This window comes from Carcharhinus amblyrhynchos, chromosome 2 (assembly GCF_965287045.1).
Source record: "Carcharhinus amblyrhynchos chromosome 2, sCarAmb.v2.hapA, whole genome shotgun sequence".
Lineage (NCBI taxonomy): Eukaryota > Metazoa > Chordata > Chondrichthyes > Carcharhiniformes > Carcharhinidae > Carcharhinus > Carcharhinus amblyrhynchos.
The window spans coordinates 5,727,202-5,745,077 of NC_137325.1; the positions used below are offsets into that span (position 1 = coordinate 5,727,202).

General features: G+C 43.4%; 1 protein-coding gene across 1 annotated transcript; it reads left to right on the forward strand.

Annotated features, from left to right (window-relative positions):
* The first annotated feature begins 7,254 nt into the window (after window positions 1-7,254).
* Window positions 7,255-8,238, forward strand: mc4r (melanocortin 4 receptor). The gene has a single exon (XM_080215097.1). It carries the CDS (start codon window positions 7,255-7,257, stop codon window positions 8,236-8,238), a length of 984 nt encoding a protein of 327 aa, XP_080071223.1.
* The last annotated feature ends 9,638 nt before the right edge of the window (window positions 8,239-17,876 follow it).

The window sequence follows — 17,876 nt, forward strand, 5'->3', positions numbered from 1 at the left end:
TGTGGAGGAACAGAGTCACAGGACCACTTTTCCTCGGATGGTGACGGCTAACATGAGGGGACGTAGCTTTAAATTAAGGGGTGGTAGTTATAGGACGAATGTCAGAGGTAGGTTCTTTACTCAGAGGGTAGTAAGGGTGTGGAGTGCCCTGTCTGCAGCAGTTGTGGACTCGTCAACTTTAAGGGCGTTCAAATGGTCAGTGGATAGGCATATGGATAACATTGGAATAGTTTAGATTAGAGGATCATTAGATTGGTTCCACTGGTTGGTGCAACATCGAGGGCCGAAGGGCCTGTACTGCACTGTAATGTTCTATGTTCTATGTTCTAATTAGTTTTAACAACAAGAAAAAAACATTTATTAAAAAATCAGATTATAATACAATACTCCTCTACTCTCCTATTAGTTTATCAGATACACACAGATTTTAAGATTAAAACGGATTACAACATATATCATAATTTACAAGTCTCAGTAACTCAAAGTCCTTTAGATGTGCACAAGATGACTGTGATCAAATACACACATTCCACTCCAAACCCAAGTTAGTGTTTGTCATTTTCACCTCAGAATCTCCCTAGATGATTTCCATATGAGGCTTTGCAAGTCCACTCCCAAAACACAATTCACCATCTTCCCTCATTATAATAATTTCCTTTAGTGACTTGCATTTTGAAATCCAGTCCGGGATTACCAAATGACACTTTTAAATTAAACTCGAGCCTCCACTCCAGTTTTAACAGTGAATCCAGTCCAGGATTTCCCACTGAACACTGTAGGATTTTTTTTGCCTTGATTGCTGTACAAGTGGTTTGCAATTGCTTTAATCTCAGACTCTTATTAAAATGACATTAAGTTTTTGATTTACCTGTGAAGTCTGCTTTCCCACTTTAAACCTGGTTACTGCAATTGTCTCTTTAACTTGAACATTGTTTTACTTATCCTTGAATTTTCCTGAACCCTCTCTCCATGAGGACTGTCTGCACCGGTAAAGATCTGATTACCTGTTAAGACTCGCATTACAATCATTACCTTGTAAATTGAGTCTGTGCCTATATATATGCCCTGCTTGTGAACCCAACTCTCCACTCACCTGATGAAGGAGCAGTGCTCCAAAAGCTCGCGTTACCAAATAAATCTGTTGGACTTTAACCTGGTGTTGTGGGACTTCTTACTGTACCTACCCCAGTCCAATGCTGGCATCTCCACATCGTCTTCTGAACAATACCTTGGTCTCTGTACATGTAAGTTCAGTTGTCTTGAAAGAATCTTTCTGTCCCAATTCCCTGGTTATTTGGACTGTATTTTGTTTGTTAGGAAGCCTGTATCTTTCTGTTACCTTCAAGTGCCTGGAAGCAGGAGGAAAACATTTAGCACCTGAAAGATGTTCCACACATTCATTTAAATCGTGGCTGATCTGTATCTTTGTTCCATTCACACGTTTGGGCCTCAAATCCTTTTATACCCTTGAACATCAAAACACCTATCAATCTCAGACTTAAATTATAAATTGTGCAAGCGTTTACTGTTTTTGTAAGGAGGACTTCCCCATTTTCGTTCATGTCAATAAGTGTTTCCTAATTAGAATTTAGAACTAGGGGCTACTTTTTAAAAATATGGGGTTGCTCATTTAAGAGGAGAAAGTTTGTTCCCAGCGGGTCATGAGTCTCTGGAACAATCTCCCTAAAAAGTCAGTGGAAGCAGAGTTTTCTAATATTTTTAAAACAGAGCTTGATAGGTTCTTAATTAACAAGCAGTGATTAGGGATAGGTAGCAATGTTCCAATTGGGTTCCTGTTGTGCTTAGAGAGGACTACGGTGTGAAAAATACAGAAAAGGCACAAACATATGGCCATTGCTTAGCAACTGGAGGTTCTTGTAAACTATAAAGCTTGTAAGTTTTAGTTTAACTACTTTGAGAGCAGTTTGAGACAGGTCACTGAGAGGGTAACAGCTCAACTATGATAACAGAAGCTGGGCAAGACAACAATCCTACCCAGGCCATAACCCTGTAACCCCACATATTTGCCCTCCTAAAATTTAGCATGGTCAAGCAATTTAACCCACCCATTTTTGAACTGAGGGAGGAAACCAGAGCACCTGGCAGAAACCCACGCAGACACCCGAGTTCGGAATTGAACCCAGTCCCTAGCACTGTAAGTGCTAACCACCGTGCCAATGTGATGCTCAGTCATTTAAATCTACAGTACACTCTCGGGCAAATGTACAGTTGAATAAGAAATTTGAACAAAAGGAAAAGGGGTGATAAAGATGGGTAAGTTTACAATATCTAGAGGAGCGTAGAACTGTCATAGAACACGCCTGATTTCCATTACATCCAAAATCAATGGGATCCACACAGGTTTCTAATCTAACATTATGAGGCAAGTGCTGTGACAAAAAACTTTTACAGATGCACCATAGAACGCATCTGTTTCACAGCTTGGTATGGTTCCTACTCTGCCCCAAGACTGCAAAAAACTCCAAAGGGTCATGAATAAAGCCCGGTCCATCACGCAAACCAGCCTCCCATCCATTGACTCTGTCTATACTTCCCATTGCCTTGGAAAAGTTGCCAGCATAATCAAGGACCTCACACACCCTGGACAGTCTCTCTTCCACTTTTTCCATTGGGAAAAAAATCTGAAAGTCTGAGGTCACATATCAACAGACTCAAGCAAAGCTTCTTCCCTGCTGCCATCAGACTTTTGAATGGACATACCTCGCATTAAGTTGATCTTTCTCTACACATTAGCTCTGACTGTAACACTAATTCTGCGCTCTCTCCTTTCCTTCTCTATGTAGAGTATGCTTTGCCTGTATAGCATGCAAGAAACAATACTTTTCACTGTATACTAATACATGTGACAATAATTATGGGGATAGGACCTGGGTGGGATTATGGTTGGTGCAGGCTCATTGCACTGTAGATTCTATAATAATAAATCAAATCAAAAGCAAATTTTAAAAAATCTCCTCCGTTAAATTAATAATAGGTTGCTTTCTCTGTTTTGTCAACTAGACATCCAGCACAATGTCCTCCAGCAACCACGGAGAATATAATCCAGGAATCTTAATCTGTGCAATTCAGTTCTACAAAACCGTAGCAAAATTCTCCTTCATCTTTGAATATATTGTTTGAGATGCAGCAACAGCTGGAAGGAAAGCTGTGCAGCGGGACTTGAGTAGAATGATAATACTGTGCAATGTGATGTCCAAAGCTGCTTTATTACCATTGAATGAATCATCTACCAATCCATTTATCCCTTAGCTAAATTATATTATTATTCTCTGAACCAAGCAAAGAGATGTTTAACTTACAATCCCCCAATTCACAATTCTACACAAAATCATTTAAACATAATTGTCAATTATGTCCCAGATTGTATCTCCCACTCACTTTTCCTGTTTCTTGGTTCAGAATTTGAACACTGTCATCAAATCATTAACAAATTCAAAGGCAAGCTTCCGATGCCTATAAATTGTGTGTGAATTCTGCTAAAATTTTCATTGTTGGATCTTATTGCCTGCATTGAGATTTACCGCCCGATGCACCCAAGGTTCTGCTAATTCAGCAGTGAAAGGGTTAAGCAACAGACCTTATATCAGAGCTGTGCTGAAAGGCTATGTGCTTTCAATTGTTTTTGAGGTACTAATGTCCATCTTTGGGAATGAAGCTACTGTCAAGCATGTGTTGCTATGGTTTCTTTTTCCTGCTGTGTGATTCTTTACTTTAGATTTATTAAAGAAAATTTACCACCCCGGGCAAGAGTTAGCCAGGTCTCTTAATCATAGGAATAGATAAAGTTGACCTTGAGTAAGAAAGCAAGATGTGTACACTAGGGAGAAAGGAACAAAAGATTATAGAGGAAGATGAAGAGGGTTAGAGGAGAGTCATGTTGAGTATCGACCAGTTGGGCTGAATGACCCTTTCCTGAGCTGTAGATGCAATGCAACCTTTATAGAATCATCGAATCTCTACTGTGCAGAAGGAGGCCATTCAGCCCACTGAGCCTATACTGACTCTCACACAACATTTCCACCCAGGTCCTATCCCCGTTACCCCACATACTTACCCCACTAATTCACCCAACCTACACATCTTTGGACACGAAGAGGCAATTCAGCATGGGTAATCCACCTAACGTCTTTCAGACTGTGGGAGGAAACTGGAGCGCCCGCAGGAAACCCACGCAGACATGGGGAGAACATGCAGACTCCGCACAGACCGCTACCCAAGTCGAGAATCGAACCGGGGTCCCTGGCACCGTGAGGCAGCAGTGCTAACTACTATGTCACCATTTTATGTAATAGCAAATAAAGATAACCATCTGAATAATGTTTATGATTTAGAAAATTAAATGGGTCTGTACTTGTTGGAGTTCAGAAGGATGAGGGGGGATCTTATCGAAACTTATAGGGTAGTGCGAGGCCTGGATAGAGTGGACATAGAGGGGATGTTTCCACTTGTAGAAAAACTAGAACCAGAGGGCACAACCTCAGGCCAAAGGGACGATCCTTTAAAACAGAGATGAGGAGGAATTTCTTCTGCCAGAGAGTAGTGAATCTGTGGACCTCTTTGTTGCAGAAGGCTGTGGAGGCCAGGTCATTGACAGAGATAGAGAGTTCCTTGATTAATAAGGGGATCAGAGGGGAATGGGGATGAGAAAAATATCAGCCATGATTGAATGGTGGAACAGACTCAATGGGCTGAGTGGCCTAATTCTGCTCCTATGTCTTATGACTTTATGGCCTTATGGTGATATCGAGGCCTAGATATTGGTTCGTGCTGGCAGGCCAACAAATTGGTCTGGGACAGAGACAATATGAGACTTGGGGCCTCAGATAAGTGGGAGCAGTGAGGTGCGGGCATCAGCTGAGATTCCTGAACAGCCATTGGTGAATTCCTGGGAGAGTGGGATTGGCAGGAGAAGGGAAAGGGTTGGGGAATGATCAGGAGCGGGTAAGAGATTAAGGGAGGTGAGATGTGATTGGGAGCGAGGGCTGACCAAGAGAAAGAGGGGTCAGAGGGGAATGAGGGAGTCGGGATAGTGAGGGGGAAAATGGCCAGGCAGGGCTGAGTGAGAATTAACAACTGACATTGGTGTGTGCTGCTACAGAGTGGAGCCAACATTACTCCTCCTGGCTCCACACTCGGACAGGCTCCTTTTATAAAAATATACTTTATTCGTAAAAATTTGTAAAAGAAAAGTAAATAACTGTTCAAATTCGATATTACACAAAGTGCAATACAGTTCAGTTTCTTTCAATACAGTATATGAGGTGCCTCAGTACAGGTTATATTTACAATGTACATTTACATTTAATGTTAAATGTTATCTGTTGCATGCAACAGGGGGAATTACAGAGTTTCCAGCCCCTCATTATACTGTGGCAGGATAACCTTATCTCAGCCTTTCCTTACTGAGCCTCGGCTCTGGCTGCCCTGAGCTCTAGTCTCCCTTAACATGTAATCCCAATAATTGTCTTAAAATACACTTTTCTGGTGAAGCAGCGTTGGTTGGATCCACACACAAACAACATTTTCCTGAAGGCGGCAGATTGAGGCCACATTCAGTGAAATGCTGCAAAGCAAACAGCCAGAAAACTAAGAGGATGCAGCATCTACAGAATAGCAGCACCAACTTGCATTTATATAGCATCCTTAACACAAGAAAACATGCTCCACAGGAACATTATCAAGCAAAATACAACGCAGAGCCAACAAGAAACTACAAGGGTGACCAGTCAGATGGGTGTTAAGTAGCATCTTACAGGAGGAAAGCAAGGTGGTGAGATTTGCAGAGGGAATTTCAGAGCTTAGGGCCTTGGCAACTTTGGATACGGCTCGCAATAGTGGAGTGATTGAACTTAGAGATGCGCAAAGGGTCAGAACCGGGGAAGTGGAGAGATGTTAAACAGTTGCAGGACTGGAGGAAATACAGAGATAGGGAGGGGCGAGGGCCTGGGTGAGGATTTTAAAATCAAGATGTTTGCTAATCGGGAAATGATGTGAATCAGGGAGAACTCCACTTCGTTCTATACATTCGGGATTTGACCGACTGGCAATCCTTCCTTAAATATTCGCTGGAAACCTCCACCTCACCCGTGACTGGGGTACTCCCTTCCCCTGATTGGAGTTGTGGTTGAGTGCCAAGTTTTCCATTCTGCAGTGGCGGGGCGAACGAGATCTCAGAATCCTACCTATAACGCGCCCTGCTTCACAAAACCTTCAGAGAAACATCCCAAACCTCGTATCTGCTCACTGCACTTCACAGATCGTATCATTGCTCAACTTAAAGGTTTAGCAGGACAGATTGTTTAATATTTAAAGCAACCTCACAAATGGGAGAAGAAACTGGAGTGCGACGGATACGAGAGAGCGTCCAGACATTGCACCTTAACAATGTGCTCATTAAATAGACTTGAGCACAAAGACACAACAATTCCTGCACCTAATGGACAGCTGTGGTTAACTTAGAACAAAAATATCAGCGAGCTTTCAGTGTGGTGGATAATTAGATAGATTTAAAGCCTCAGCAATATTGAGTTAGTGTTTTGAGTTACTAACTGGGGGCTTATTAAGAAGCAGCAAAAATTATCTCCACAATTTCAATTCATAGCACACGCAACACAAACATCATTGTGAATGAAACTGGATCACTGGGAGTAATGAAAAACTGGAGTCTCCCTTAAATGTTTAACATGCGGTTTTCCAGCCCTGAGTGTGATAGGCTGAACTGTACTGTGGGGGGGAGGAGCATGCTGACCACACTTTCACAGAATTTGTTAACATGTGAAAGGTTTTCATTCCCTGTTGAATCTCCTATCGACACACAGGTTTGGCGTTGTTTTCCTGTGAGTGGTTATCTGGGACTCTGTGTGTGTCTATTGAGGCTGGAAGGGGGAGAAGCAGGATCTCTCTGTTCATTTGACAGCCTCCTGCAGCTGGATTCTGCTGCAGTTAACACTGGCTAACCCAGGCAGGACTGGTTAAAGACAGTGTATGCAAAAACATGAAGTCACGTTCATTTGGCAAATCCGGCAGCTTTGAGATGATTTGGGTTCAGTAGCTGCCTCGTTTACCTCAGGAGCAGTTTTTGCGACGGCGCAACAAGGATGCCCCAGCGATGCAACAAAATCGTGGGATCAGTGCTTCAGCTCTGAGCCGGATTTCCTATTCTATGTCAGTCCGAACAGTGTTTGCTTCATCTGGAGTGAGGGGATCCAGTCAGGGGAGTCCTTGGTGGCAGGCATGAACTCCTCATTGTATCATGGTCCGCACCCCAGGTACGAGAGCGCTACGGGAATCCTCAATGCCAATGGCTCGCACGGTGCCAGCTCCTCCTCGGGTTGCTATGAGCAACTGTGGATCTCGACGGAGGCCTTCCTCACGTTGGGGATCGTCAGCCTCTTGGCGAATATTTTGGTCATCACTGCTATCGTCAAAAACAGGAATTTGCACTCCCCAATGTATTTTTTCATCTGCAGCCTGGCAGTGGCCGACATGCTGGTTAGTGTGTCCAATGCCTGGGAGACGATCTTCATCGCCATGTTAAAAAGCAGGCACCTAATGGCTCAGGACAGCTTGATCAAGAGTATGGACAATGTGCTGGACTCCATGATCTGTACCTCCCTCCTTGCCTCCATTTGGAGCCTGCTCGCCATAGCTGTGGACAGGTACATCACCATCTTCTACGCTCTGCGCTACCACAACATCGTGACGGTGAGGAGGGCCCTGATGGTTATCGCTGGCATCTGGACAGCTTGCACCGTCTCTGGGATCCTCTTCATTGTCTATTCAGAGAGCACCACCGTGGTCATCTGCCTTATCACCATGTTCTTCACCATGCTCGTCCTCATGGCTTCGCTCTACGTTCACATGTTCATGCTGGCACGCTTGCACGTCAAGCGTATCGCCGCCCTGCCTGGCAATGGTGCCATCCACCAAGCGGCCAACATGAAAGGGGCCATCACGCTGACCATTCTTCTGGGTGTTTTTGTTGTCTGCTGGGCTCCCTTCTTCCTGCACCTCATTCTCATTATCTCCTGCCCACGAAACCCGTACTGTCTTTGCTTTATGTCGCATTTCAACATGTACTTAATCCTCATCATGTGCAACTCGGTCATTGACCCGCTCATCTATGCTTTCCGCAGTCAAGAAATGCGAAAGACATTCCAAGAGATAATCTGCTGCTGCAGTTTGCGGGGACTTTGTGACTTGACGAATAAATATTAATATGCTTGAGAGAAAGCACTATTCCAACGCTGTTTTAGAGGAAGAAGGAAAGAGAATCATAGAGTTCCTGCAGTGCAGAATGAGGCCATTTGGACTCTGTACCAACTCTCCGTAAGAACATCTCACCCAGGACCACCCACCCTCCCTGTTCTATCTCTGCAACTCCACATATTTAACATGGTTCATCCATCTAACCTGCAAATCTTTGGACACCAAGAGGCAATTTAATATGGCCAATGCACCTAACTCATGCATCTTTGAACTGCAGGGGGGAAACAGGAGCATCCGGAGGAAACGTACACAGACACCGGGAAAATGGGCAAACCCTGCACAGACACTGACCTGAGGCTGGAATTGAACCCGGGTCCCTGGTGCTGTGAGGCAGCAGCGCTAACCACCGTGCCATCATGTCGCCCCCACTCCTGAAAGATACAGTGATAACTTTTCTCATACGGTACTGCACAGTGGCTTCTCATTCCTCGCCAGTCTTCATCTTCCTTCTCTGAAGATATCAGTTTCTGGTTGGAGGATGGTTTCATTCACCCTTTTATGTCTCATCCAAATGAGTATTACTTGGGCATGAATGTGAATAGTGAGTATTAGCACAAAATCTGACCCTGACTAGTTGGTGATGTGGAGATTCTCCAAGTTCCAGCCACAGATTAGGTCCATCTTTTACCAGATATTGCCACGTGGTAATCAGGAGAGGCTGATTTTAATCCTGCCTATCTGAGAACTTTGAGACTAATTGTCACATTCCCTGACAGCCATTCAGAACAGAGTAAATGAGGTGCAGCCCAATACTCAGACAGCGGAACCCTACAGTGCAGAAGGAGGCCATTCATCCCCTTGCGCCTCTGCCAGCCCTTTGAAAGAGCCTTCCAATTTGGCCTCATGTCTAGATTGTTTCCCATTATCCTACAAATCAGTTCTCTTCACACACATCTCTAATCACCTTTTGAAGGTTCCTGTAGAATCCGATTCCATCACCCTTTTCAGGAGGCAGTTTGTCAGTAAGTTAGGATTAAAAAAAATCCCTTCTCCTCCCCCTCTCTTCCTTCTGCCAATTACTTAAAATTTATAACCTCTGGTTGAAACTAAAACCTTCCTGATCCGTGTGAGCTGTGAGGGAAATCCAAATTAAAAAGGGTTTCATGGGAAGTCGGATTAGATCTCAATGCCACACTGATCCCCTTGAATAGTCTCTGAGGTTTCAGTCATGAAATCCTACAGTGCAAAAAGAGGCCATTCGGCCCATCGCGTCTGCACCGACCACAATCCCGTCCAGACCCTATTCCCGTAACTCCACATGTATACCCTGTTGATCCCCTCCGACCCTAAGGGACAATGTAGCCTGGCCAATCAACCTAACCCGCATATCTTTGGATTGTGGGAGGAATCCGGAGAACCCGGAGAAACCCATGCAGATACGGAGAGGAAGTGTAAACTCTACATAGACTGGAAGGCTGGAATCCCTGGTGCTGTGAGGCAGCAGTGCTAACCACTGTGCTACCGTGCCACCCAGTCAATATAGTTGGATGTCGTTTGTGTTCTGAAATATCTTTTAAAGTGTCATTTTTATACGCAGACAATTCCAATTTTTTTTGCTGCAAATCTTGAAATTGTTGCTTAGTTTTAAATGTTGCAGTGGAACGTGTTGCTTTTGATGCAATCCGTAACTGTTGTACAGAATGAAGGGAAGCAATCTTACAGAACTCCTCGGGGATTCCTTTCTAAGGCTGGCCTCTCCATCACGGACTGTATGAGATGTCTGCGTCGACGGTGCTTTCTGAGTGTTGGAGAGAAGCCTAATCGCCGCCGCTTAGCCAACTTATTGCTGCCTCATACAAGCTGTCATTTAATAGAAACTAAGAATGGAACAGCACAGGCCGAGGCTATTCGGTCTGTCAAGACTGTACTAGCTCTTTCAGCCAGTCAGTCCCACTCCCCCTTTCCCCAGATCCCTGGGATTTTATCTCTATTGTGTATTTATCTCACTCACTTTCTCCCTTTTTGCTGACTAACAGTCTTTGCAGACATCAGTTAAGATCCTTCACGGTGTGGCCAATATGCTGATGTTTATTAGTTAATGGACACAAGTTGTCCAGTCATTATCTCAGCGCAATGATGATACATCGATGTGGCTGCATTGCTGATTAGTTATTTATTTCCATGAAGTGAGGATCAGGTTAACACTTTGGGTGCCTCACCATTCGGGGACCAATGTTAAAACTTCAAGAATATTTATTGAAAGCTTTACGAAAGTGGTTATTAAGTTTTTGCTTTGCTCTTGTTGCACTTTCTCACTGGGTATTCAGCATCCCCTATGTATCAAAAATTAAAATAAATGTTACTAAAATCCTACAATTCCATCTGTGAAGAAAGCATTTATTTTCCGAGAGGAAGAGACGGTGGCAAGGATTTTCCAGTTCCGACGTGGCCTGTCCTGCGGTGGGAGATGCGATGGCCCAGTCAGACTTCCATTGACTTTCGGCAGGACTGAATGATCCCAGTGGTTGCCTGAAAATCCCGCCCAGAGTCACTGTATAATGAATCATTTCTCACTCTCAGTTGCGAGGTCATCCACTTTGGAAGCAAAAATGGGAAGACAGATTACTGTCTGAATGGCCACAAATTAGGAGAGGGTGATGTGCAACGAGACCTGGGTGTCCTCGTACACCAGCCACTGAAGGTAAGCAATGCAGGGGCAGCAGGCAGTAAAAAAGCCAAAGGGTATGTTGGTCTTCATAGCTAGAAGACTCGAGTTCAGGCGCAGGGATGTCTTGCTGCAATTATACTGGGTCTTGGTGAGGCCACACCTGGAATATTGGGTGCAGTTTTGGTCTCCTTATCTGAAGAAGGATGTTCTTGCTCCAGAGGGAGTGCAGCCACAGTTTATCAGAGTAATTTCTGGGATGGTGGGACTGATGTATGAGGAGAGATTGAGTTGGTCAGAATTGTATTCACTGGAGTTCAGAAGAATGAGGGGGGAAACTTATAAGAATTCTAACAGGACTAGGCGGAGTAGATGGAAGAGGGATGTTGTTGATGGTGGTGGTGTCCAGAACCAGGGGTCACAGGATACAGAGTAGACCATTTAGGGCAGAAATAAGGAGAAATTTCTTCACCCAGAGAGCGGTCAGTCTATGGAATTCGCTACCACACAACACAGTTGAGGACAAAACATTGTATGTTTTCAAGAAGCAATTAGATATAGCACATGGGCCAGGGATCAAAGGATTTGGAGGGCTTGGCGGGATCAGGCTATTGAGTTGGATAATCAGCCAAGATCAAAATGAATGACAGAGCAGGCAAGGCCAGTTTGGTTCATGCGCCATCTGAAGAAATAGTTCACAAGCAAAGATTTACACAAACAATAAAATATGTTAAGAAAGATTTGCATAAGTTCTTTCCTGGCTTCTGCTGGATGATATAAACAAGTCACTCCATCAATGTTTAAAGGTTTATAGCGACGTAATTCCTCAAATTGAATCAGGATATGTTGCTGCCAGCAGCTTCGACACAGAGAAATGCAATTATTGATTTCATGCTTCAAGTCAAAGAGAGAAATTCATTCATTTTGTGGCAGACCATAATCTGTTCTGCAAAATTACCATTTATTGAGCTTTTATTCACAATTAATACTTGGTTATCTTTATGGAATGCACTGAAATCAATCACATTCTTGTTTGAAATATATAACATTTGACAAAGTTGATACTTTTACCTGAAGCTGTTTCCCTGCTTTATAGTTGATGGGGCGGCACGGTGGCTCAGTGGTTTGCTGTATCTCAGTGCCAGGGACCCCGGTTCAATTCCAGCCTCAGGTCACTATCTGTATTGAGTTTGCACATTCTCCCCTTGTCTGCATGGGATTCTTCTGGGCACTCCGGTTTCCTCCCACAGTCCAAAGATGTGCAGGTTAGAATGATTGGCCATGTTAAATTCACCCTAGTGTCAGCGGACTCTTTTTAACACAGGCTCAAGTTTTAAGTTTATTTATCAGTGTCCCAAGTAGGCTGACATTAACACTGCAATGAAGTCACCCTGAAAAGAACATGCAGAGTATATTGTATTGAACTGTTATTAATTGAAAATGATCATAGAGGTAAACCAAAGGGCTGGTGCACACTGATCTGATTTGATCTGATTTATTATTGTCACATGTATTAGCTTACAGTGAAAAATATTGTTTCTTGTGCACTATACTGACAAAGCATACTGTTCATAGAGAAGGAAACGAGACAGTGCAGAACGTAGTGATGCAGTCATAGCCAGGGTGTAGAGAAAAATCAACTGACTGCAAAGTAAGTCCATTCAAAAGTTTGATGCCAGCGGGGAAGAAACTGATGTCAGCTTGGTACGTGACCTCAGACTTTTGTATCTTTTTCCCGATGGAAGAAGGTGGAAGCGATACAACCAGAAAAATTTTTTTTCTATGGTGCATCTATAGAGGTTGGTGAGAGTTGTAGTGGACATACAAATTTCCTTCCAAAAGAGAAAATGTTGGAAAATCTTACCAAATTTCTGAGAAAGTAGAGGCATTGGTTGGCTTTCTTAACTATAGTGTCGGCACGGGGGGACCAGGTTGTTGGTGATCTGGACACATAAAAACTTGAAGCTCTCAACCCTTTCTACTTCGTCCCCACTGATGTAGGCAGGAGCATGTCCTCCACTTTGCTTCTTGCAGTCGATGACTATCTCCTTTGTTTCATTGACATTGATGGAGAGATCATTGAGATGTAACCTCACACGGATCAGTGCTTGGGGAAAATCTGTACTCACGAAGAATGAGAATTTTCCTTTTAAGTGCTGGAGCCCCTAAACACAAGGGGAAGTAGGATTTGATAAAAGCATTTGATGGGTGACATTATTCGTTTTAATTATTTTCAAGTTTGTGTTAGGGATGGAAAATTTATCTGCCCTTTTTCTGTTGATGTGAAGTAATAGGAACATTTCCTTTACTGTAGTGGGATCCTCTTCATTGTAATTCTAGATTCCGTAGCCAAGGGAAACGGGCATTCCATATTTATCTGTCAAGCCTCTTCAGAAAGTTGTTTCATCTCCAGTCCTTCTACGTTCAACTCGGGAGAATATAGACCCCACTTATTTAACCTCTCACCGTGTGACAGCCCACTTACCCCAGGAACCAATCTAGTGAACTCTTGCAAGCTCCTTAGGAATTTTATATATCGATGAAATCCTTCTAATCTCTTAAGAATATAAACCGAGTCCAGTCTATTTCTTCTCACAGCACAACCCCTCGTCTCAGGCTCCAGTCTAGGGAATTTTGGTTGCGTTTCCTTTAAGGCAAATATACCCTTCCTTCGGCAAGGAGAGTGAATCTGTACACAGTGCTCCAGATATTGCGTGACAACCTCTCTCTGTTACATTAATGCTGGTGTTAACCTGTTTATTTCCTTTGTCAAAATGCAAAAATGTTGAGCATCCATCCATTACCCTCGCATCCAATCATTTATAACCTATAGCCAATAATATTATCCTACTGCCATAATACATACAGTTGGAAATATGGGTTGTTTTCATCTTATACCCTACTCGCACGATTTGTGTGAGACCAGCTCCCTGTGGAATTTCTCTCATATTTGAAATGTAAGAAATACAGAATTACCCCTTACATTTTTGACATTTCACCTTGTTAGTCTGTGCCTGTTCTGTATAATGATAATTTATAAATAACTTAGGCACAATTGGGATCAAGCACCTCATGTGGCACTCGTACACTAAATTCTCACTCTCTGTGCCTTATTAATATGTGAATAATATAACTTGAGTTAACCTTCGCCTCTGATGTTTAATTGTGTTTGATGAATAATGCATTGCCATGGGCAGGCTCGGTGAGATGGGAATATTTCTCATCTTATTGTTTATGAGCAAATGTCAAGGAGGCACAGGTTTAAGGTGTGAGGGGCAAGGTTTAAAGGAGATGTACAAGGCAGATTTTTTACACAGAGAGTATGGGTCCCGGGAGCTTGCTGACGGGGGAGGTAGTGGAAGCGGACACGATAGTGACTTTTAAGGGGCGTCTTGACAAACACATGAATAGGATGGGAATGGAGGGATATGGTCCCTGGAATGATAGAGGGTTTTAGTTCAGTCGGACAGCATGGTCAGTGCAGGCTTGGAGGGCCGAAGGGCCTGTTCCTGTGCTATAATTTTCTTTGTTCTTTGACGTGGCCACGTGAACCAAAGAGGCTGTTTGATTTGGCGATGATTCAGAATGGGGAACTGGTACTCAGTTTGTATTGTCTATCTTGATAATTGTTTTTAGAAAAAAAACTCATGATGTGAGTGCACAAAGGGAACTGAGCTAAAGATCTGGGGTGGCTGTTGCACCAAGGGTAATAGACAAATATTGCAGGCATTCGATAATGTTGCCTTTCATTTAGATGGCGCCTATTAGTTCATCTGCTACTGAAACTCTCACTCATGCTGATGGTAACTCTAGCATTGATTGTCCCAGTGTATTCAAGACTGGCCTTCCACACTCTACGCTCTGTAGAATGCATTTGTTCAAAACTCCGCTGCCCTCTCCTTATTCGTGGCAAGTCCCATTACCACTCTTTTCACTAATCTACAGTTGTTGCAGGTTAAGCAATGTTTTGATTATAAAATTCTCGTTCTTGTTTTCAAACCACTCCATAGTCTCGCTCTTCCCTATTGCTGTTAATCTTTCCAGTCCCATAACACTCCATTTTCCCGTTCATTCCGGCCTCTCGAACATCAGACAACAAAGAACAGTTCAGCACAGGAACAGGCCCTTTGGCTCACCAAGCATGCGCTGATGGCTTTCTAAACCAAAGGTCTTTTATCTCAATGTGGACCATATCCCTCTATTCCCTGTCTATTCATGTGCCTGTCAAAATGCCTCTGAGATGTTGCTATTGTATCTTCTTCTACCATCTTCTCTGGCAGCACATTCTGGGTACTTGTCACCCTCTGGGTAAAAAGACTTGCCTCTCGCATCTCATTTAAACTTTCCTCCCTTCACCTTAAACCTATGACCCCCTAGTAACTGACAGTCCTACTCTGGGGAATTGGCTGCCATTGGCAGTCATGCCTTCAGCTGCCTAATCCCAAGCTCTGAAATTGTCTCTGTGAAATTCTTTGCCCCTCTATTTCTCTTTCTACCTTTAAGCTGCTCATTAAAATCTACTTCATTGACGAAGGTTTTGGTTATCTACCCTCAAATCCCCTTGTATTTTGTCATATTTGGTTTCATTATGCTCTTATGAAGTGCTGTGGGACAATTTGAGTTTATTATAGGTGCTATATAGTTATATTTAGCATTGTTGTTCTTGCCTGTCATGTTTGTAAGGGTTGAAAACACCCTACTGAGGATGTTGATGGGAGTGAGGTATGGGAAAATAGGAGGACCCTCACAGAGGATATAAACACTATCATTGACATAATGAGCAGAATGGCCTCTCTCTGTGCTGTAAACACTATGGCCTTGAGTTTCCACTCTGTGGAGGTTGACAATTCACCATAAAACCCTGCAGCAGCACAAAACAGGTTTGTAGAAAATAGTCAGGTTTTCAGGGTAGCCAATCTTCTTTCCACTGTGTGGTGTTCAATGGTTTAATTGATCTGTGTTTGATAATGTTGACTAACCTATGTTCACTGTGTTTGATTGATTAAACATGAATGTAGTCTCTGAGAGCTAAAATTAACAGAAGCTTCCAGAAGGATCTGAGAAAGCAGAACTGTGATATATAAGGAAACATCTTCTAACTGAGGAAATATTTTAAGCAATGTAAATAAACAAGTTGCAGACTTAGAACAAGTGTCATCTCTATGTTGCTATGTGGTAAATCCAATAAAGAAAATACACAAAAAACTGGTGAATTCACAACACCAGACCTCAGGCGAGAGGCAAAGTTGAGAAGGCAGGGCCTTCATGAATAACCTCAGCTGGTATGAAAATTGAGCCCACGCTGTTGGTATCACTCTGCATCACAAACCAGCCATCCAGCCAACTGAGCTAAGTTTCTGCGCAAGTTTTAAAGTGCACAGTTCAAACTGTACTCCACAGAATAGCACTGGGTGACAGGAGGTGAGTTGAAAAGTTTGATTCTCTCTTTGCTTTCTTTCTCTAATTTCTTCACTGCATTATTTCCCAATATTGCTTTCACTCTTGGACAGAATTACAAGTATTCAAATTCAATCTGTGCCCATTGTGTATGGCTCCATTCCAGTTGAGAATCACACTCAGTCATCCTCTGAGTTAACCTGGAGACACTGAAGGAAGAACTGACTCCCGAGTGTAGATGCTTCAAAGTCTAAATTGCCACTAGTGCCATCTGGAAGGACTGATTGGCACTTACTGCCATCTGCTTAGCCCCAAGAAATGCAGGACTCTGCGACTCATATTCTGACCTCCTGCAAGTACTTGCAGGCCCAGCTGTCCTTGTTCATTGCTGCCAGATTCCTCACAGAACCTGCTGGGTTCATCAGTTTCTCGCAGTCCTGGTATGTGAAAATGTTTTTACAACATTGGCTGACCCAGGAATTTCTCCCAGAGTCTGGCACATCCCTCGCCCCCACCAATATTATCAGTCTCTTCAGGATTTCCCCTTCCCAGGTACACGGTTCTATGCCATACTTTGGGACTTCCTGTCACCAATACTTGGCAAACTTTGTCCCTGTTCTCCAGACTCTGGAATGGTGTGAATAGGTTTCAGGGTAACTTGTCCGCCCCTCCAATGCTCTGAGACCTTGGAGAGTTGTCATATCTTGACTGATATATCCTATGATTGAACAGAAATAATCCCACAACACCAGTTTAAAGTCCAAACAGGTTTATTTGTAGCAAAAGCCCCAAGCTCCACATCATATCCTACAATCCACAGACCTCAATCTCTCGCTTAGAAGCTTTGATTTGATTTGAGTTAATATTGTCACATGTATTGGGATACAGTGAAAAGTACTGTTTCTTGCACACTATACAGACTGACTAAGCATACCGTTCATAGATAACACAGGGAAGAAGGAAAGAAAAGGGTGCAGAATGTAGTGTTACAGTCAGAGCTAGGGTCTAGAGAAAGAGAGTTTAAAGGAGTTAAAGTACAGTTTTAAAAGCATGGAATGAGAGTAAAAGATAGAAGCTGCCAGATTGTTGAAGCCCACTCAGTGTTCCCAGCATCCAGCTCTCTGTCTGCATGCAAAATCACCCAATATCCCTTCCCTAAGACCATTAGCAGGAACCTGTATTGACATAATGTCCAGAGTTTTACCGCCTTACCCACCCCAGTATTGGAATGGGCAAGAGCGGCATTCTCCACTGATCTCGGGCAGGACCTTACGAGCCTTGGGTAAGCGAGGCAGTAAAATTCTGGCAAGTGTTTTTATTAAACCAAATCCATCACAGCGGCTAAGCACAGGGAGAAGGGAGGAGGGAGGCTGTGTGAAAAAGGCCAGAATCAGAGAAAGAGAAAGCCCTCGGCAACGCTTGGAAGAGGGTTACAGAGATGGAGAGGCGTGATGCCATGAAGGTGAGCGTTTTAAATTGGAATTGTGCGAGGGAGCTGGGAGCTGATGTGAGTAAAGACAAGGAAACAGAACATGAGGGAGGAGAGCATAGAGGCAGCCGGGGAGTGCAGGAACAGTCAAATTTG